Raw genomic sequence first — 21392 nt, 5'->3', positions numbered from 1 at the left:
ATCTGGATAAATTACACCTTAATTTGTATATGGAAAAAAAAAAGTGGTATGGAAGTCAATTTTCTAAATTGGTGTGAACCACGTAATTAGGACCTAAAATAGTGAATTTGTGTTGTTTGTCCATAAACTTATTATTTATCTTATTATGGCTATACACAATACATCAAATAAACATATATATTTAGAAAATATTTCTCAGGGATCAATTTAGGTCATATATCAAGGGAAATTTTGGGATCAAATGGATTGGATTAGGCTAATAAATGAGCGGGTCATTAACTCGAGAATCTCTGTTCTCCTTTAGCCCCAATGTGAGTTTGGTTACTCTCCTTCATTGCTTGTTATGTGGTATCTTTTCTTTTTTTTTTTGATTCGTACATTCATAATGCGTTGTTTTGTTAGATGTTAATAATCATGTAAAGTAGTATTTATAGTATAATTGTTTTTTTTTTCTATTAAGGGTATTAAGTTGTGCATACTATATAAATTGTAGATGTCTGTGTTAGCGGAAACGAGTCCCTCAGAGATGTTAGGCAAGAAGAAACTTCATCAGATGGTTGATACTAAATCTCCCTCCACAGTTAAGCGTCTAAAAGTTGATGCTACCCGCAATTTTCCTGAAAATTGTGGTCCATTTGTAGGTGAAAACGATGGAACCGGAGATAAATACCCAGAGTTTCCATCAGCTACCAAGCCTGTAAAAGTCGAGACCACAAGGAATTATCCCGAGAATTGTGGCCCTTGTGTTCTTCAAAAGAAGAATGGATGCGACACTCAAAGCTCCGCTAATGTTGACATCGGAAGTTGTTCTGAAGTTGAAATGGATGTGGTTGAGTTAGGCGACCCTTTGAGTGTTTTTGTGCCAAAAGATATGCAATTTGATTTGGATGCAACTGGTGTGTGTGAAGAAGAGGGCGGTGATTCAAGTCATTTGAATACCTCATGTCAACCTGTTACTAATGGAAATCAAGTTTTGACGACGAAAGAAGTAAATCTTATGTATGATGACTCAACTCAACTGAATGAAGTCTTGGTTAATCAGATTCTCCAAAAGACGTCAACTGATACAGGTAATACATGTGATTGGTTTATAAATGGCGATCCTATTGAAAATGGACCAGAATTACCTAGTGAAGAAACAAACAAAGGATTTCAGTACAAAGAAGTTGCTGATGATGAATCCACGAGCCGGGTAGACAATTCATCCTGCTCCCAGTCGAACTCACAAAATTCAGGTCTCAAGACTCCTAGTGCCAGTAAGAAAGGGGGAAAGGGTGAGATCGTGCAGGAAGAAGCAGTGAAGTGTCCCGAACCCCTACACAAGTGCAAGGTTATTTTTGAACATGAATCTGTGGTCAGGAAGAAGCAAATAGATATCAGAGTTTCTCCAGAAGATTTAAGGAATTCTGATGTATTCTGTGGTGCTTCGGGTAATGGATTGTTGATGGAACATGAAAATATTCAGAAAGTGAAAGAAGTCAAAGAGACTCTGAAACTTTTTGATGACGAATATACTAAACTTTTGCAAGAAGATAAAGCCAAGAAACATGAAGGACGGTCCAAAAGAAGAATCCATATAGAGGCAGCAATGAATTTGAAAAAACAGAAAAAGTGGGTAAATTGTGAGTGGACTTTTGGACATGTTCCGGGAGTTCAAATTGGGGATCAATTCAGGTTCAGGGCAGAACTTGTTGCGATCGGACTACATCACCAATTTATTAAGGGTATCAATTATGTGACTATTGGCAGAAAAAATGTTGCATCTAGTGTTGTTGATTCTAGTCGGTACGACAACGAGGCCATATCTTCTGAAACATTCATTTATGTAGGTCAAGGCGGAAATCCAATGGTATCTCTTAATGGAAGAGTGGAAGATCAAAAGCTTGAAGGGGGTAATCTTGCCTTGAAGAACTCCATGGACTTGGGATATCCGGTGAGGGTTATTTGTGGTCGACAAAGACTGAATGGTGAAAAGAGTGATACAAGATACATTTACGACGGGCTCTACACCGTGACTAAGTGTTGGGAAGAAAGAGCTTCAACTGAAAAATACATTTTCAAGTTTGAACTGAAAAGAAATCTTGGCCAACCAAAACTTAATCGTGAACTAGTGTCACGGCCAGCAAAGTTAGTCAAGGTAACTCATTCTTGTGTTAATAAGTCAACAAAATCAGTTATGCAGTCGGAGTTTGTTGTGGACTATGATGTCTCGCAAGGAAAAGAGAAGATACCGATCCGTGTTGTCAATGCAATAGATGATGAGAGACTCCCACCATTTACTTACATTACCAATATGCAATATCCAGATTGGTATTATATCTCTAGGCCTCAAGGTTGCAATTGCACAAGTGGATGCTCCGATTCGGAGCAATGCTCTTGTGCTTCTAGGAACGGAGGTGAGATTCCATTCAACACAAGAGGCTCTATAGTTAGAGCACAACCTCTTGTTTATGAGTGTGGTCCATCTTGCAAATGTCCCCCTTCTTGCAAAAATAGAGTTAGCCAACATGGACCTCGATACCATTTGGAAGTTTTCAAGACTGAATCGAGAGGATGGGGTTTGAGGTCACGAGATCATGTCTCATCCGGAAGTTTTATATGTGAATATGTCGGGGAGTTGCTTGATGAAAAGGAAGCTGAAAATAGAATAGATAATGATGAGTACTTGTTTGATATTGGCAACTATGATGAAGAAATCCCCAAAAGGAATGTTGCGCGTAATAATAACCTTAAAGTGGACTCAAATTCTTCGATGAGGAAGGATGAAGATGGCTTTACCCTTGATGCCATAAGATATGGGAATGTTGGAAGATTTATCAACCATAGTTGCTCACCAAACCTTTATGCTCAAAATGTCATGTATTACCATGGTGATAAGAAAGTACCGCACATAATGTTTTTCGCTTCTGAGAGTATTGCTCCATTAAAGGAGCTTACTTATCACTACAACTACCATATTGACCATGTTTATGATAAAAATGGTGATGTGAAGAGAAAGAATTGTAGATGTGGCTCCCGTAAGTGTGAAGGGAGAATGTACTGAAGAACTACTCATGTAAGACCATTGTTCTTGACATGATATTCGAAGCATGATTTTCGTTATCCTTGTGCAATAGTCATTTCAACATTTTAATCCCTTGTTTTTCCATTTATGCTTAATTGTGCAAACTTTGATCTCTTAAAACATTCATTATGCTTAATTTCCTACTTTTTATGACATTTGTTTGGTCTTAAAGATTAAATGGTTGTATAACCACACGAGGGAGTTTATACTTATTCGACCTCTTAGTTTTAGACCAAAATATCCTTACAAGAGACATTTATACCGCAAATATTTATTTTCCAATCAAGTAGTGAACTGTGTACACAATTGCAACATTGCAATTCATACGTTAAATATCTTCATTGAATCATGATATGATTGTTCAGTTAATGTTTTTTTCTGATTCGCTTCAGTTACTGTCATGTATATTTATGATTGTGTGAATCAATCAAGTGATTTGTTTAATCTTGTTTCTACAGTCTGCAAGCTCGAACTACTTATCAGCGGATAATTTTTTGGTGGACTAGTAGCAACAAGAATCAGCTTGTCACATGGTTGTATTAAGGATCTGAATTTTTATAATTCAGCTTAGCTCTTGTTGATTATTGAACTCCAATTTTCGGCTTATTCTATTTTGTAAAGTTTGAACAGCTATTACTTTTCAGTTCCTTATTTCATGCATCAAGCACTTGAAAAAAGAGAAAATGACAGTTCTTTTGCAAGTATTTGCTTTGCAGCTATTGTTTTCTTGCATCTCTGTATAATTTGTGTAGCTTATAATTTATTCGTTAGGTGTTGTTTGGTAGTCTTTAAATTGAATCGTTGGACTAATTTATCCCATCTCTGGGGTTGGAATAAAATAATCCGAAGTTTGAGGGATAAGGTGGGATATCTAGGATTAAGTTTGAGATGAGATTTATATTGTGTTCCGTTGACGGATAAATTTACATAGTATAATCTAATCCTATACTTAATTCTGGGATATCCATCAAGTTTCATAAAGTGGAGTATCTTTCTTAAAGGAACAAATTTATTAGCGAAAGTTTCTCCTAACCTTTCCTCTCTAAGTGATTACACACATCACGCGTCTTGTAAACAGAGTCAAGCACGTAATGCACATTTACCTGTTCCGTTCTGGCATTCTTCACCCTATTCCTTGTTCTCGGGTCCTATGGAGCCTCTATTAAAAGTCATGTTCGCCTTCTTTCTGCTTGCATTTACATAGAAAGATCATGGGGTTCACGGTTCTCCCAATATATATAATGGAGTGCAAGTTGAATTCAATCTCCAAACTCTATAGCATAAGATAGCGAGATAAAGTCGATTTTCCATTGATAGTAATTGTGAATGAGCAAACTTGTATTAACTGCCTAAGCAAACAGGTTTGTGGTAATATTGACTGCTTGTACAAAAAAAAAATTAAATCAGAAAAGTGGCTACATATGTTGACCAATAGTAAAAGATGGTTTCAGTATCTGTAAGTTTTCCAGACAGAACAAATCAACAAAACTACTATTACTATAATGTTTACACTTTAATTTTAAGTTTGCTTTGACATACAAGTTCATTAGCATTCTTTTGGTATAAATCTGATTTAATTGTCACGACTCAAACCGTCATGAATGGCAATCATACTAAACAATCTGGTGGGAGAACCAAGTCTAACCCAGAACCAACCCAATACCATTTAAAAGAAAACAAATCATCATAGATTAGGTAATTAAACCATTTAGATAGCTAGAGAATTGAGTCCCCATAAATTCAATCCAAAAGCCAAAACATCTAAGAGCAGAAAATAAACCCCTAAGATCTGAAAGTCAATCATACCAAAACTCTAAAATATACAAACTGGGGATACAACTCCGAAAGCTAAACATAAACTAAAGGCGGTAGTATGTGTCCGAACAAATGGACAAGAAAGTGCGGAAGTATTCATGAAAGCCTGAAGGACAAAGCTCACCCTTGGACTTGGAATCAAGTGTCTCAGATCAGCCGCTAGAAGATCTGTCGCACTCAACAAGAAAAGAGCAACTACAGTATCGATACACAAACCACTGTATACTGATAGAATCATACGAGCAGTCCAATATATGAATGTAAGCAGTTCACTACCAAATAATGCACGATATAGAAACAATTATCAACCACACATAGACTCCCACATGTCATGAAGCAACAATACATGAACGAACCAATGCATCACATATGTCCCATATGATCTTTCACGACCAAGAGGTACCCCTAGATGTAACATGGCGTATAAACCCCGAAGGACTCCATACAAGCCACTTAGCTCTCATAACATAAGAAATATATATCATATCATCATATATTATTATAAGTGGGAAGCTTTAATGTGAGAAATTGAATTACCATTGTGCCCTTGTATTAAATTAAATTTGATCAATTATTTAAATTTAATTAGTTAATTTAAATATTAAATTGTATCTTTGAGAGTTATACATTAAGCAATATCAAATTTATCAAATTCTTTCATTACAATTTATTTATATTGATAGTGAATTAATATTAAATTGTTATAAACAATTATTATCAAGAAGACACAAAGACTCTTAATTATATTGTTCAATGAATTAAGTAGGAAACTGATAGGTCTGTTTTATTTTTTTCCTTTCATATCCGCTCATCTAAGATTTTCCTATTTAAAGCCACTTAGAAATGAAAATTAACTTACAAAACTCATATATGATCTTCTTACTAAAATATGTTAATGTCAATTATTAATATCCATTTTCTCATTTTTGGTATATCATCTCTTTCTTCCTTTTTTTTAATTTCCTTTCTGGTCATAGTTATAGATTGCAGAAGAAAAGTTGTCATCAATTTTGTAGAATTGTTAAGGGCAATAACATTATTGTTGTATTCGGATCGAAGACATTATGAATGATTGATAGATTAATTGTAAAGAATGTTGGAAAGGAAATAATATTTTTTATTACGTTGTATGAATTTTAACAAAATAATGAGTGATTATAGTGATGACTATTTATAAGTGATTTTTATATTAGTTTTAAATGTTCTTTGATTAATGTATTCTCTTCTTATTCCTTTTAAGTTAATTATGTTCTCTATTTATATAAAGAAGTTTGTGTCTAGATTATAATTAATAGATTTTACTTATTTAGATTTTAGATAATTAATATTGGCGTACAACATGTACAAATTATACTTCTTATTTTCAAATGAAATTAAAAATTGTCTTAATGATATTAGACATCTTATTATATGCCAAATTATTTGTATTTTACATAGATAATTTGAAATATTTGACAAATATCATTAACATTAGCTCCTTTAAATATCATATATTTTTAAAAGTGAAGAAAAAAAGGTGAAATTCCAAATATCAAAATAGCCCTATAAAGTACAATTACTACAATAATACCATTAATATATATTAAATTATATTATATTGCTATTGTTATTTTATTATCATATAGTAAATTTAAGATGCAAGCTAAGTAATTAGTTTCTTGCTTATGACATTTAAATCCCTTTAGTTATTACTAATTATTATTGCAAACAATTTTAATGTTACGTTCTTTATTTATGGGCTTCATAGTGATAATTGTTTGTTCACTTTACCAATTGACTTTCTATCAGGTGTTTACTTAAAATAAATTAGTAGAGATAAAAAAAAATCTTTTGTGGAGCATATCAACTGTTTTGCAAATAATGAATATGATGTGTTGAAAAGCTTATTAAAGAAGAATTTATTGAGACTTAGAATTACAGAATGCATGAAGTGAAGTTAGTTATATTATTAGTTAGTTATTCAATCTGTTAGAGTTAGTTTCAAATTCTGTTAGGATCTAGAAGTGTGTAGTGTGTGTATATATATGGCTTAAGCATTGTATTCACGTGAGATAGTTTTGCTCAACATATGAAATCTGAGATTGCTTTCTCTCTTAGCATCATTTTCATTCTTTCATTGTCCACCATTAATGGTGTTTCTCAAGCTTAAACATTAAGCTTTCACATGGTATCAGAGCCACGACGAATTGTGATCTGTTCTTGCCTTCGTGTTCTTATCTCGATCAAGTTTCAATTTACAGAATTCTTCTTCTTCAAATCGTGATTTGTTTCTATCTTCGTGTTCAATCCATTGGTTGTATTTTGTCTTGATCTAGCTTCTGATCTTCACAACTCTCATAATGGTTGAAGTAGTTGAAACAAATGTTGATTCCTCTGTTCCTCCTCCTCCTTCTTTTGATGTGGGAAGTCAGCTGTATATTCATCCTTCTGATAGTGCAGGTGCAGTGTTGGTACCTGTTCCTTTCGATGGAATAGGTTTTAGCTCATGGAAGCGAGGTGTTCTTCGTTCCTTGTCAGTAAAGAATAAGTTGGGCTTCATCAATGGAGAGTGCTTGAAACCATCATCAACTTCTCCAAATTATCGCCAATGGGAAAGATGTGATGCCATGGTTACTTCATGGATCCTCAACTCTCTAAGCAAGGACATTGCTGATAGTGTTGAATACGTTTTCGATTCACTGGAATTGTGGAGTGAACTAAAGGATCGATATGATCAAACAAATGGTGCAAGATTATATCAGATCCAGAAGGAGATTAACGATCTAAGTCAGGGATCTCTAGATATCACTTCCTACTACACCAAGATGAAGAAACTTTGGGAGGAACTGAACAACTTGTGTGTAAAGAATCAGTGCAGTTGTTTATGCACTTGTGGTGCCAAGGATACTGTATACAAAGCAGAACAGGATAGACGATTAATTCAATTTCTCATGGGGCTTAATGAAGCATATATTCTTCATTAAAGTATGTCTTCTTTCTTTCGGTTACATATTCAACCATTAAGTTGTTCATTTTTCTTTTTTCCTTTAAAAAAATTATAATAAATTGGATCTTATAATAAATTGGGTTTCTTCTACTACCCTTAACATGTCCGTATAAATAAGTTCTTTCTACTATTTTATTTGACAAAAATGGTTACAATTTCATGAGTTCCCGTTTTCATCATTTTCAGTTCAAGTATTTCTTATCCCCTCTCTTTTCTTACTTTTTAAATACTCATTTGTTTGAGTCAAAAAAATATTTTGTAACTTCCAACCACATTCATGTTGCGATTCAATATATGTATCGATTTGAAATATTTACTAACATTAGCTTATGAATTACACGTATGTTTACTTTTTATGCATGTTTAATTTTTTAATTTATGACATATAGAAAATCCAATAATATATGAACCATCTACAATTTATTAGTTGTAGTACAAAATTTATATTAAGTAGTTTAAAATAAATGTGCAACGCACGGTTTTGCAAGACTAGTACAACAATAAGAGTAAGGCTATAGTCCAACTCCAAAACATTTTATAAAATGAAAAGCGAAAGTCTAAACTCATATCTCATCATAGTCATCTAATACAGTAGAATGAAATTGGGTCTAGCCCATACATCATGTCCAAAAAGAGAACACAAGAAAGAAACTAAAATAATAAAATTTGTCCTCGAACCATGAGGACTCATCAAGCTCGGGAATCCTCAAATCCAAGCTCTAGCCACAATATTAAGAACCCTGTCTGTCGGACCCTACATTTGGGGAAAAAGTAGGGAAGAGTATGTGTTAGTACAAAAATGTGTTAAGTATGATAGTTAGTTATGCATAAAACGTTTAAAACATGCTAAAAAGGGACCTTCATTTCATGACATGCAATTGACAAAGTAAAACGTGATATAAGAAAGTTAGAAAACATAAGTCATAACATCATGGTCACTGCAAGCTATATCATCTTTAAATCCTTGAACACATATGACATTGAGAAGGGCTTGTTTATGAATTAGATAGAACTACCTAATTTTTAGGGACGGACTTGCTAGTAACCGCCTATCTACTCGTGTTCGTAGCCGGAGGTCAAGACTGTGGTCCGACAGAAAGAAAGAAATCGTTCGTATCACCTCTGAAGTTTGAGAACCAGCTGGAACTTGGACTGCTAACTAATCTAATGATCGGAATCCGGAGCGATAAGAACGAACGGGTTGGTGTGGCCACAGCTACAACTACTGGCGTTTTGTCTGTAGTTGGATCGGCAAATCGATTGTCCTTGGGTAACCTTAGTTCACTTTTAATCTTGTTGTGGAAAAATTAGTCTTAATCGACGTAGTAACTATGTTAGCTATAACATGATCCCCTGATGTCTGTCACACCGAAAAGGGTTGTTCTACTTGCCTAAGGTAGAACCATGAACTTCTAGCTTAAGTGGATTCACTATCTAATCATCCTGTGGAGGCATATAGTTTATGGGATAAGGAGATTGTTACTAGAAATCCGACTTTTACTAACGTGAGAGCTCCCATTTCCAGATATTACTTCTATAAACTCGGCCTCTATTAACGGGAGAGCTTTCATCTCACATCAACATACATTCAATGCTAAGCATAATTCCCATGGAATGGTCATTTCTTACTTTTTCTTATCACATGTGTCCTTGGACAACCAAGCCAAGCTAGTTTCATTAGGATAGCTCTTACTATTTGATTCAATTAGGTGAGAATAACCTTTCAACCTAAGAATCCATATTATGTGAGAAAATCTTTCACATCATGCTAGTATATGTTTATGAGAATAGTCTTTCACAACACAACATAAAACATCATCATTTGACACTTTACTTGAAATCACCCTTAAACATTTATATAGATTTCATTAAGATTATGCATAAATTCATACTTTGTCCTTTTAAGGTTCAAAGCTTGCTTTCAATCACCAAATTTGAAATCATGGATTAGATAAGGATTATATCATAAATTCATGTGATTCTATTATTTCATGCTTCAGATCATAAAACTCCTCTTTCATAATCAACAATCCACATCTTATGATCACAACTCGGAAAACATGGGGGTTTGCATGGGTTCATAGGGGAAACATCATAAAAGCATTGAAATCATCAAATTATGCATATTAAAACATAATTCAATCATTAAGATCAATAATCAAAAGAACCCATGGTAATTGAAGAAAAATCCTAACTAGTTGGAGAATTCTACCTTTTGAAATAGAGAATTTGGGGACTCTTGAATGAAAAAAAAGATTCATGGATTTGGATGAAAGCTAGCGTACATCAAGTCCAATTGCTTATCTTCAATGGGGGGATTGATATCTTAGCTTGAAACCCTAGGTGAATTCTTCTTTTACTTCAAGCTTTAGAGAGTTATTTTTAGAGGAGATTTGATATTCTTTTGGGAATTTGGAAGAATCAATTAAATGGAGTGAATTTGGGGTATAAAGACTTATCTAGGGGTCCTAAATTTAGGCAAACCAATGTAGTATAAGAATAAAATAATTAGGAAAAAACCCAATTACACCTTAAAATAATTGACAGCAGTCACCGACCTACCAACTAACAGACCCAATCGATAAATCGTGGTGTAACCTACGGTCCATCCTGATGGACCGTGGTTTAGTTGTCTAGGACTTGATTTTTGGACCTCGAACCAAAGACCGTGGACCCATCGACGATCCGTAGGTCCGGTCGTGGTTCCTACCATGGACAATTTTTAAATAGCCAATCCACGGACCCACCTACGGTACGTGATCCAACTCACGGATCGTGGTTGTCCAGCATGGATGGCACCTGAAACTATTGAAATCTGCTATGGTGTCCTCTTCCGAATTTGGGGATGTTACATGATCATAAGGCAAATGTCGGGTCCTCTCATAAAAATTCAAACACATATATGGTCCCCTCACCGATATCAAACCAAATTGTCAGTATAATACCACGTCTGCTATCCGATCTAACCATATATAATCATATCAAGCGTGTTATCCGATCCAACCAACAATATTTTATGTCGGCGTGGTACCCGAGCCCAACAATGAGTACAACAAGCATACACTATCACATAGAATAATCAACAAAACCACTTGAAAACTACAAGTCACAACCACAAGTTCATTTCAAATGATCCTCTCTATGCATTATACAAATAATACTATAAAGCAGTAGACATGCATACACGCATAATCGAAAACATACAATCATCATCTACCTCGAATCATGACTCTTGAAAACTCTAAATAGCTTGAGCTTTTCTAGTACGAAGTGTCTCGGCTTGTCTTGATCTAAAATAAGCAACACAAACAATAATCAATCTATGACCAACTAATTTACCCGAATTAATTACAAATTCTAACTCTGTATACAAACTTTATCAAACAAATCCAAAAAATGGAAAAATTCGAGGTTTATTATTTGGTTCGATTTATAAATTTAAAAAGTCAACACAATGGTTTGATTTGGTAATTGAAAAACCCGAAAAATTTAAATTTTATTAGATTTGGTTTGGTTTAAAAATTTAAATTTTTTATACAAATAATTTGATTTGATATTTTAAAAAATCCGAACCAATCTGGTCATGTACAACCCTAGTAGCCACAAAAATCCTTAGTCAACAAATTTGTGGCGTGTAATATTTTGGAGGCATAGATGGACACTTTATTAGGATCAAAATAATGAAGTTCCACATGAAAGCTAGTAAAGCAAATCTCGCAATTCATGAGTAAGAAGATAAGCGAGAAATATATCAAAAGAAACAATGAGTTATTCACTATATAAAAGAGAGTACAAAATTATTGAGAGGATTAACCTCACATAATTTACTCGAAATACAATGAGGTTCACACAAAGTGATAACGCATCACATGTATCTCGTTGTTTCTCCCCCACACAAAACTCTCAAAGCTCATAGGACTACATTATGAATGTCACACCAAGTTACTTTTTACAGAGTTGTAAACATTATCGTACAAGAAAAAAAAACTAGCCAAATATGGAAACTTTGTTTTTTCCTTTTAGGAAATTAAAAACCCAATTATGGCAAGAAACACATTTTTTATTCACAATTGTACTTACGAGGTGACTTTTACGAGGTTAGTTTTATAAAAATGATTAAACTTGTGATGCATATCAAACCATATTAGTTATGAAGAATTACATCTTCTTCAGTAGTTAAATTTCATCTTTCATAATTTGACTCTTTTCTTGCCCTTTTTTCACTCTAATCATCTTAATGGATTAATAAAGAGAGGGACAAAATAGAAGGGGAATGATAATTAATGATATACAACTCAAGAATTGTAACTTAGCAAATAACTAGTCTAGTATGAATAATTAGTGACCTTATGTTGTATTTGACAAATGAGATTAACAAGATATTGAGGATCTATACAGGAAAGAGTATGCAGCAATTTGTGGAGTCATTGACAAAGATGAAGCTTCCATTGGACATTGAAATGGGACAACCAGTTTGATAATTCAAGGTTAGCTGATCTAGTCCGATAATTGTTAATTTGTTATTGAATCAATCGATATCTTATTGATTTGCTAACGGATTAGTACATTTTTTATTAAAAACTAATATTCTGTTGATCAAACCGTTAAAAGCGAAATTATCCACCGGATAAGCAGCCCTAGAGCTGCCCCTGCCAAAAAGTATCAATTTTGGTGCGAGGATGAAGGCGGCATGTGGTGAATGCGCTCAAAAGTAATTTTCACAGCTCAAATTTCAGTACATGAGAAATTTAGCCACCTACACTACATAAAAAATGATCAATTAATTGCTGCTAAATATGTATTTTTAGCGGCAATTAGCATTTTGTATATGTTCCAAAAATCTTTAGCGACATTGGTTCTAATGACATTTAATTGTTACTGGTATAGACTCTTTGTTAATATCAATATTTATTGTCGCTAAAACTTATTTTTGTTATACTGTTATTAACTAGTTTTTTACAATTTATGTTGGCCCTTGTACAATTAAAAGTCTTGAAAATCATTCAAATGTCTTCAATATTTTATGTAAGTTTGATGTGAGAACTTTCTCTTGGTATGACACAAACAAAGATGAAATAGCCTAAAACTGCAGTAATACACTACAAACTGCATAAGCAAGTCCTTGAATACATTGATTGAAACTAAATATTGTACCAGATATGCTAGTTGCATGTACTGTGTACATATTTTGTCAGACATATTTATTTACTAGTTTTGAAAATGTGCGTTTGTTTTTTATTACTATTATAAAATTTGTATACTGGGTGAAAGATTTATGGTGCTTTCAAAGCAGAAACAACTTAAACACAATAAGTTAACTAAAATATATCCTCAAAAACTAATTCAAAAAAGATAAAAGACACTCAACCAATATATATCAAGGAGAATTATTCTCGCCTTTATATATTATAGATCTTGAAACAAAACATATCTTAAAGAAACTTTCATACACATACGTATATGTCGAGAAGTATGCTTTAGAGGCCAATCCTATAAACTTATATAATCAAATTATATTACTTGTTCTACATAAACTAAAAAAAAAGTAAATTTTAAGAGACTCATGATTTTTTTCAAATTCAGGGTTACTTTTGTTAATACAAAATTGTTTAAATAAACATACTATGAAATATGTTGCCAGTGTAACTGAAAAATATAGGTATTGGTTATTGTAAAAATATCGTTGAACCTTTTTGTTTGTAAATGTATAAAAGGATATGGAAAAATTGAACAAATTCTTATAATGCATTCGCATTATTCATATTAATAACGGTAGTTTCAAGGAATAATGTGTTTTAACTTTTTAATTTTTTTCTCTTTGAATGATATGAATATGAATGGATAAATCATAAGTGCATGCATGTTTTGTCTATATATATATATCAATCTTGTAAAACATTATTAGAAAACATTATTCACTTAAAATTATCATAAGTAGGAACATTTGAAAAATCAACTTTACAAAGAAAACTACTTTAATCATAAACGATTGAGGCAATCGAAATGTTCCGGAAGATTCCATATGATTGATTAGCTTATTCTCAAAATAGTTAATTATAAATATAAATGGAAATTAATTTTATTGTATTTATATCATAAAGATATCAGAAATGAAATAATAACCAATTACAAAGTAATATTTGAAAATTAAAAAAGACTTTGTATTTGATGAACTTTCAACTTGTAAGTTGTAACCATGTCAATTCACATATTTCAAAAAAAAAAAGATAAATATATATGAATAAAATTATAAGAAAACACAAATATATAAATTAGTAAGGATATAATTACAAATTATTGGTAATAATATTTTTACAAATAGTGCATATTAATCTATAGAAAGTAAGATGATCACATCACAAATTTGTATGAAAAAATGGAATACATATTGTTTGTGAGTGTCTTTGATAGACTTTTGTTATTCCCACTTATTAAAAATTAAAATTAAAAGTTATTTTTAACTCTTCATTATCCATATTTAGTACATGAATAACTTCTCAAGCATTTACTACACAAAATTAATAGGCATATTTAGTCTATTTTCTGATACTAACTAACATTGTTGAATTTAAGTTCATATTTTATTGATTAGTGATGTAGTAATTAGAACAGTATATTTTATCTTTTTGATTAAAAAATATAAGAGTAAAAAAATGATGGGATAGAAAATTTAATATTCCAAAAAATTTGAATAATCATTGTGTCTAGAATTTTCCGTATATACATATAAATAACAATAGCAATTAGTAGATTCATATAATTATATTTTCAATCGATCAAATAATTTATATCTGTACTAAATTATTCACAAGTGATTATTCAAGTTCTATTTTGCAACAAAGAGAAGTTAAACTTTTGTAAAAACTAGTGGAAGGTGAAAACACTACCAAGATATTAGATACAATCAATGCATTATTGATTAAGATTTTGTTTGATGTACCAATTTAAATAAATTTATTATTTAATATTAAATTAATTATATATCAATATTTAATTTAAATAGGGATAAAAATAAAGATAAGATAATAATTCAACTTTTGGGTTAGGAATTTCTCACTTATAACATATATATATATATATATCTTGATTTGGAGTTGAGTGCATAAATTATGGAAAACATTAAGTGTGTGGATATTTAGGGGTTCTAATCTCCATATATCTAACTTAAAATATGTACACCATTCTTAATTGATGAAATATACGTAATTATTTGTAAGTATAAATAAACTTAATATATATGGTATGAATGTATATCTAATAAGGTAGTTTTCTATTAGTAATGGTAACTTTGTGTATCACTTGGAAGAAACCCAATTTGAAAAGGAATCAAATGCATACCTTAAATATACGTTCAATTTATTAATTAGTATAAAGAGGAACTTTGGTATATGGGCATACGCTTGACCCTTGTTCCATACTATATTTTTGTGGTCCATGGCAACCTTTTGTGTTGCCGAGTTTTTGGCTTTTGAAAGCGTTTGAATCTTATGAAGTCAACATTTGAAATCACACTTCAAGTAAGTTATTTTTTTTCTATAGTGTTGGTTGATTTTGTATCTAGAATTTCATGATGAGGTTAATTTCTTCATCTAAGGGTGTCTAATGCGTGGGCTGATCCGGGATCGGTTGTTTCCGTTAGGATTAGACTGGTCCATGTAGAGGAGCAGGGTTGGGTTAGGTTATACAATAAATCAGACCCGCACAAATACTTTTGGGGTGTCGGTCGATTGAGATGAGTTAACCTAGTAAAGTCTTATTAGATACAGAATTTGGCTCGGTTCAACAAGTTAATTAGTAACTTTTTATGGGTAACCAATAGAAATTTCACTAGTTTATTACTTTGACACATGCTAGTTTTGAAGTATTATGAAACTAAGCAAGAATCGGTGAGTCTAAATACATATATCATGAGATACATGAAGTTAAAATTAAGTTGTTCTAGATACACTATATCCTAGTGGATTTATATGTATATGCGATACATAGACAAATCTCGTTTGCCTCTCTTGCCTCCCTCTCAACTCGCTCTCTTCTCTCTCTTATATATATGGTTTAATTCGATATTTTAAACCAAAAAATTAGATATATTGAAAAAACTATATCAAAAGTACAATATATTGTAATTTTTTGCACATCAATATGATTAAAAAAATAATTTTAAAATGTTAGTCAAAGTTATTATAGTTTGACTCTAAAAATAAAAACCACGGCAAATAATAGTGGATGGAATATAAATATTGAATTACTTTCAAAAACTATTTTTTCATTAAATTTTTTCAAAAATATTATTTTAACATAAATCTGCCTAGTCTAACCTAACACCTCACAGGCCAAAATAAATCATAATTAACCTAGCTCGACTAGAACCAGTCTCCCAAAATCGTACCACAGACTAGCTAGATTGATTTATTTTTATTTGAACTGATTTGTTAGAACCTGGCCAGTCACAAGTCTAAATAAATCTGAATTAAGCCAATTTGACTCAACCGTACCCTGGACCATCCAAATTGACTTCTTCTTGAACTGAATTGATATGGCCTGGTCTGATAGAACTCGATTTCTCCCAGATCAGTTGGAACCATTCTCCCCAACATGTACTTTGAACCAATCGAATTAAACTTTCACTTAATTGAACTTGTCTAACCCAATCTGATAGAACCCGACCCTCCGCAAGCCTAAATAGTTATTAGGGTTTAATTGTGTATCAAAATTCAACTTGTTCAATTCTTATCACCTTTTTATTATTTTATAATTTTAAACTACTTAATCAAATTATATTTTCTATATCAAATTAAAAAATGATTTTTCAAAATTATTTAAATGAATCAATTTAAATTACATAGGTATAAGTTTTTATGTGTACCCTAGCTCGACCCACACTTCTCAATAGTGCACCCGAGCTCATGTCGGTGACTTAGTATTTTGCCCTCCAACACTATTTTCCGTAGAAAAAGTTAAATTAATCTTTAATGCCTTCTACTTCGCCCTTGTTTAATGCGTTATAACGACCCACTAGTTTAATGCGTTCCTCTTTCTACGGCACTAATCTCCCTCCCTCCCAAATTCAAGTTAAAAAACTGCCATTTTCGTAGGCTTTCAGAGTTCTGTGAATGTGAATGTGAGTTTCGTTACTCTTCTTCATTGCTTGTTAGCCTGTATTCTTTTTGTTTCTTCTTGCTTTGCTGTAATATTTTTCATTTTGGGTTCGATTCGAAAGTTCATAATGCTTTTATCTTGTTAGGTGTTGATAATCATGTAATGTGTTCGTGTCATCGTAAAATTGTTCGATATTATACTGTAACCAGTAAAATTGGGGGTTTTTAGTAAGGGTTTTAAGTTGTGTGTACTTTATAAATTGTAGATGTCTGTGTTAGCGGAAACGAGTCCCTCAGAGATGTTAGGCAAGAAGAAACTTCATCAGATGGTTGATACCAAATCTCCCTCCACATTTAAGCGCGTAAAAGTCGATGCTACCCGCAATTTCCCTGAAAATTGTGGTTCATTTGTTTATCAAAACAATGGAAGCAAAGATATCTACCCGGAATTTCGGTCCAATAGCAAGCGTGTAAAAGTCAATTCTACGAGGAGTTTTCCGAAGAATTGTGGCCCCTGTGTTCCTGAAAAGAAGAAAGGAAGTGATACTCCATGCTCTGTTGATTCTGAGATCAAAAGTTGTTCTGATGTTGATATGAATGTGGTTGAGTCAGCTGAGCCTTTGAGTGTTTTCGAGCCAGAAGATGATTTGGCTGCAACTGTTGTGTGTCCAAAAGAGGCTGGTGATTCAAGTCATCAAAATACCTCATGTCAACCTGCTAATGGAAATCAGCAGCATGAAGTCTTGGTTAATCTGGTTCTCCAGAATCCATCAATTGATTCAGGAAATACATGTGATTGGTTTATAAAAAGCGAGCCTATTGAAAATGAACCAGAATTGCCTGCTATTGTTTCACAAGAAAATCTAATTCAAGGTCGAGATGAACCTAGTAAGGAAACAAGCAAGAGAGTTCATTACGGAGAAGTTCCTTACGATGAATACAGGAGTCGGGTAGACAATGATGAAATTTGCATTTTATCCTGCTCCGAGTCGAACTCATTAAAATCAGGTCTCAAGACCCTAAGTGCCGGTAAGAAAGGGGGCAAGGGTGAGATCGTGCAGGAAGAAGCAGTTAGTAGTCCAGAACCCCTACACAAGTGCAATGTTATTTTTGAAGATGAATCTGTGGTCATGAAGAACCAAATAGTTCTCGGAGTATCTCAAGAAGATTTAAGAAATTCTGTTGTCATGTGTAATGTTTCTGGTAATGGATTGTTGACTGAACATGAACATATTCAGAAAGTGAAAGAAGTTAGAGAGACTCTGAAACTTTTTGATGACGAATATACTAAACTTTTGCTAGAAGATAGAGCAGAAAAACATGAAGGAGGGCCCAAAAGAAGTATCCATATAGAGGCAGCAATGGCTTTGAAAAAACAGAAAAAGTGGGTAAATTGTGAGTGGACTTTTGGACATGTTCCTGGAGTTCAAATTGGGGATCAATTCCGGTTCAGGGCGGAACTTGTTATGATTGGACTACATCACCAATTTATTAAGGGTATCAATTATGTGACTATTGGCAGAAAAGATGTCGCATCTAGCATTGTTGATTCTGGTTGGTATGACAACGAGGCCATATCTTCTGAAACGTTCATTTATGTAGGTCAAGGCGGGAATCCAAAAGTATCTGTTAATGCGAGAATGGAAGATCAAAAGCTTGAAGGGGGTAATCTTGCCTTGAAGAACTCCATGGAGTTGGGATATCCGGTGAGGGTTATTTGTGGTCGACAAAGAGTGAATGGTGAAAAGAGTGATACAAGATACATTTACGATGGGCTCTACACCGTGACTAAGTGTTGGGAAGAAAGAGCTCCAACTGGAAAATACATTTTCAAGTTTGAATTGAAAAGAAATCTTGGCCAACCAAAACTTGCTCGTGAACTAGTGTCACGGCCAGCAAAGTTAGTCAAGGTTAATCAATTTTGTGTCAACAAGGCAAAAAAATCAATTTTGCAGTCGGAGTTTGTTGTGGACTATGATGTCTCCCAAGGAAAAGAGAAGATACCAATCCCTGTTGTCAATGCAATAGATGATGAGAGACCCTCACCATTCACTTACATTACCAGCATGCAATATCCGGATTGGTATTATATTTCTAGGCCTCAAGGTTGCAATTGTACAAGTGGATGCTTGGATTCCGAGCAATGCTCTTGTGCTTCTAGGAATGGAGGTGAAATTCCATTCAACACAAGAGGCTCTATTGTTAGAGCACAACCTCTTGTTTATGAGTGTGGTCCATCTTGCAAATGTCCCCCTTCTTGCAAAAATAGAGTTAGCCAACATGGTCCTCGATACCATTTGGAGGTTTTCAAGACCGAATCGAGAGGATGGGGTTTGAGGTCACGAGATTATGTCACACGTGGTAGGTTTATATGTGAATATGTTGGGGAGTTGCTTGATGAAAAGGAAGCTGAAAATAGAATAGGCCATGATGAGTACTTGTTTGATATTGGCAATTATGATGAAGAAATCCCCAAAAGGAATGTTGCGCGTAATAATAACCTCAAAGTTGAGTCAAATTCTTTGACGAGGAAGGATGAAGATGGCTTTACCCTTGATGCGTTAAGATATGGGAATGTTGGAAGATTTATCAACCATAGTTGCTCACCAAACCTTTATGCTCAAAATGTCATGTATTACCATGGTGATAAGAAAGTACCTCACATAATGTTTTTCGCTTCTGAGAGTATTGCTCCATTAGAGGAGCTTACTTATCACTACAACTACGATGTTGACCAAGTTTCTGATAAAAATGGCGATATGAAGAGAAAGAATTGTAGATGTGGCTCTCGGAAGTGCGAGGGGAGAATGTACTGAAGAACTACTCATGTAAGACTATTCCTCTTGACGTGATATTTGAAGTATATGTTTTATAATCTTTGTTCACTTGTCATTTCAACATTTTGATCTCTTGTTATTCCATTTACTATTAATTGTGCAAACTTTGATCTCTTGTGACATTCATTATGCTTAATTTCCTACTTTTTATGACATTTGTTGGTCTCGGATGTAGAATAAATTAAATGGTCGTATCAGTGTTGTGAATGGCGAGCGCCTCATCGCCAAAGGCGAGAGGCGATGCGAGGCGAGCCCTTCTCGCCATTCCACACTGAGGCGAGGCGACCCAAAAATGGCGAGCTAATGGCGACAAAAATGGCGCCGCCTTTTTGATTTAAATTTTTTTAAAAGATTTGACTTAACAATATTAGTCAACATTAGGGTTTTTTTGTTTATTTTCAAAATTTGCTGCTGACCAACTCCTCTTCCCCTCGCGATCTCTTCGCCCCGACTCCTCTTCCCTTCGCGATCTCTTCTATTGGCAAAATTTGCCGGTCACGTCTCTTCTCCTGTTTTCCATCATCTTCAAGGTGCTGCTGCACTGAGGACCTGAGGTATACCTCTTTTTTTTTCTTCTTTTGATTTTTTTAGTTCTTCTTGAGTTCTTTTCTTCAAGAGTTGGATAGTTTTGAAGAAGAATAGACATTTAAAGTTTTAGTATTGTATTTTTGATTTTTGGTCTTTAAAGTTTTACTACTATTGGTTTTTGAATTGAATATTTGCTAATATATGTTATTACTATTAAGATTTTGGATATTTATGTATGCAATTAAATATTTTTAATTTTTGGTATTAATTGGCGCCTTAATTCAAAAAGGCAAGCGCCTCGCCGCGTGGTAAGGCAGGCCCTTGTCGCCTCTCGCCGTTCAAAACACTGGGTCGTATAACCACACGAGGGAGTTAATACTTATTCGGCCTCTTAGTTTTAGACTTGCTGAAATAAAGCTTTACTTACCACCCAGACTGGACCAAAATCCTTAAAAGAAACATTTATCTAAAACTGCAAATGTGTGTTTTCCTATCAAGTAGTGAACTTTGTACACGGATTCATAAGTATTTTTCATTGAACCACTATATGATTTGTTCATTTAATGTCTTTTGCTGATTCTCTTCAGTTTCTTCATGTATGCTTCTGGTTGTGTGACTATTGAGTGATTTGTTTAATCTTGTTTCTACAGCCTCGAATTTTGCACTTTTTATCAGAAGATGAGCTTTTTCTTGCACTTGTAGTAATGAACACCAGCTTGTCACATGGTTGTATTAAGGAACTGAAAGCTTTCATGGAGTTCAGCTTAGCTTTAGTGTTGAATATTGATTATTGAACTCAACTGGGTTTTCAGCTTTACTGTATTTTTCAAAGTACTTTCAGTGTCTTATTTCATGCATCAAGCGCACTTGAACAAAAGAAAATATCACTTCTTTTGCCAGAATTTGCTTTGCATCTATTGTTCTTTTCTAACATTTCTGTATAAATTTAGTGTAGCTGACAATTATTTCATTAAGTGTTGCTTGGTATGCTGACTAAATTATCTCGGGATTAAACTCTTGAGATTCTATCGTTAGATTAGTTTATCCATCTTTGGGTAGGATAAAAT

The 21392-nt window shown here is 33.4% G+C and overlaps 3 protein-coding genes across 4 annotated transcripts; all 3 read left to right on the top strand.

Moving 5' to 3' along the window:
• On the top strand, positions 1 to 3713 carry LOC101244065 (histone-lysine N-methyltransferase, H3 lysine-9 specific SUVH6-like). The gene is made up of 2 exons (XM_019212723.3): positions 1 to 3055; positions 3523 to 3713. Exon 1 carries the CDS (start codon positions 494 to 496, stop codon positions 3041 to 3043), a length of 2550 nt encoding a protein of 849 aa, XP_019068268.2. The 5' UTR covers positions 1 to 493; the 3' UTR covers positions 3044 to 3055; positions 3523 to 3713.
• Positions 3714 to 7218: 3505 nt separating this feature from the next.
• LOC138347648 (uncharacterized) lies at positions 7219 to 7842 on the top strand. Its single transcript, XM_069295953.1, has one exon. The coding sequence runs from the start codon at positions 7219 to 7221 to the stop codon at positions 7840 to 7842; it is 624 nt and encodes a 207-aa protein (XP_069152054.1).
• Positions 7843 to 15246: 7404 nt separating this feature from the next.
• Positions 15247 to 21227, top strand: LOC101243775 (histone-lysine N-methyltransferase, H3 lysine-9 specific SUVH6-like). 2 transcript variants are annotated; one of them, XM_069295111.1, is made up of 3 exons: positions 15247 to 15382; positions 17227 to 19788; positions 20976 to 21227. In XM_069295111.1, the coding sequence occupies exons 1-2, from the start codon at positions 15353 to 15355 to the stop codon at positions 19774 to 19776; spliced, it is 2580 nt and encodes an 859-aa protein (XP_069151212.1). In that variant the 5' UTR covers positions 15247 to 15352; the 3' UTR covers positions 19777 to 19788; positions 20976 to 21227. The 2 variants fall into 2 exon arrangements, with proteins under 2 accessions (XP_069151212.1, XP_010318182.2); XM_010319880.4 differs by lacking the exon at positions 15247 to 15382 and adding an exon at positions 16763 to 16983.
• The last annotated feature ends 165 nt before the right edge of the window (positions 21228 to 21392 follow it).

Source organism: Solanum lycopersicum, chromosome 3, assembly GCF_036512215.1.
Source record: "Solanum lycopersicum chromosome 3, SLM_r2.1".
Taxonomy (NCBI): domain Eukaryota; kingdom Viridiplantae; phylum Streptophyta; class Magnoliopsida; order Solanales; family Solanaceae; genus Solanum; species Solanum lycopersicum.
This window is presented reverse-complemented; position numbering and strand designations above follow the sequence as displayed.

What these genes read in the sequence shown, in the direction of transcription:
- LOC138347648 (XM_069295953.1), top strand. Translation starts at nt 7,219, where the DNA reads ATGGTTGAAGTAGTTGAAACAAATGTTGATTCCTCTGTTCCTCCTCCT.
- LOC101243775 (XM_069295111.1), top strand. Translation starts at nt 15,353, where the DNA reads ATGAAGTCAACATTTGAAATCACACTTCAA. An exon ending in CATTTGAAATCACACTTCAA is followed by an intron (nt 15,383 to 17,226) that starts GTAAGTTATTTT and finishes TATAAATTGTAG; the next exon opens with ATGTCTGTGTTAGCGGAAAC.
- LOC101244065 (XM_019212723.3), top strand. Translation starts at nt 494, where the DNA reads ATGTCTGTGTTAGCGGAAACGAGTCCCTCAGAGATGTTAGGCAAGAAG.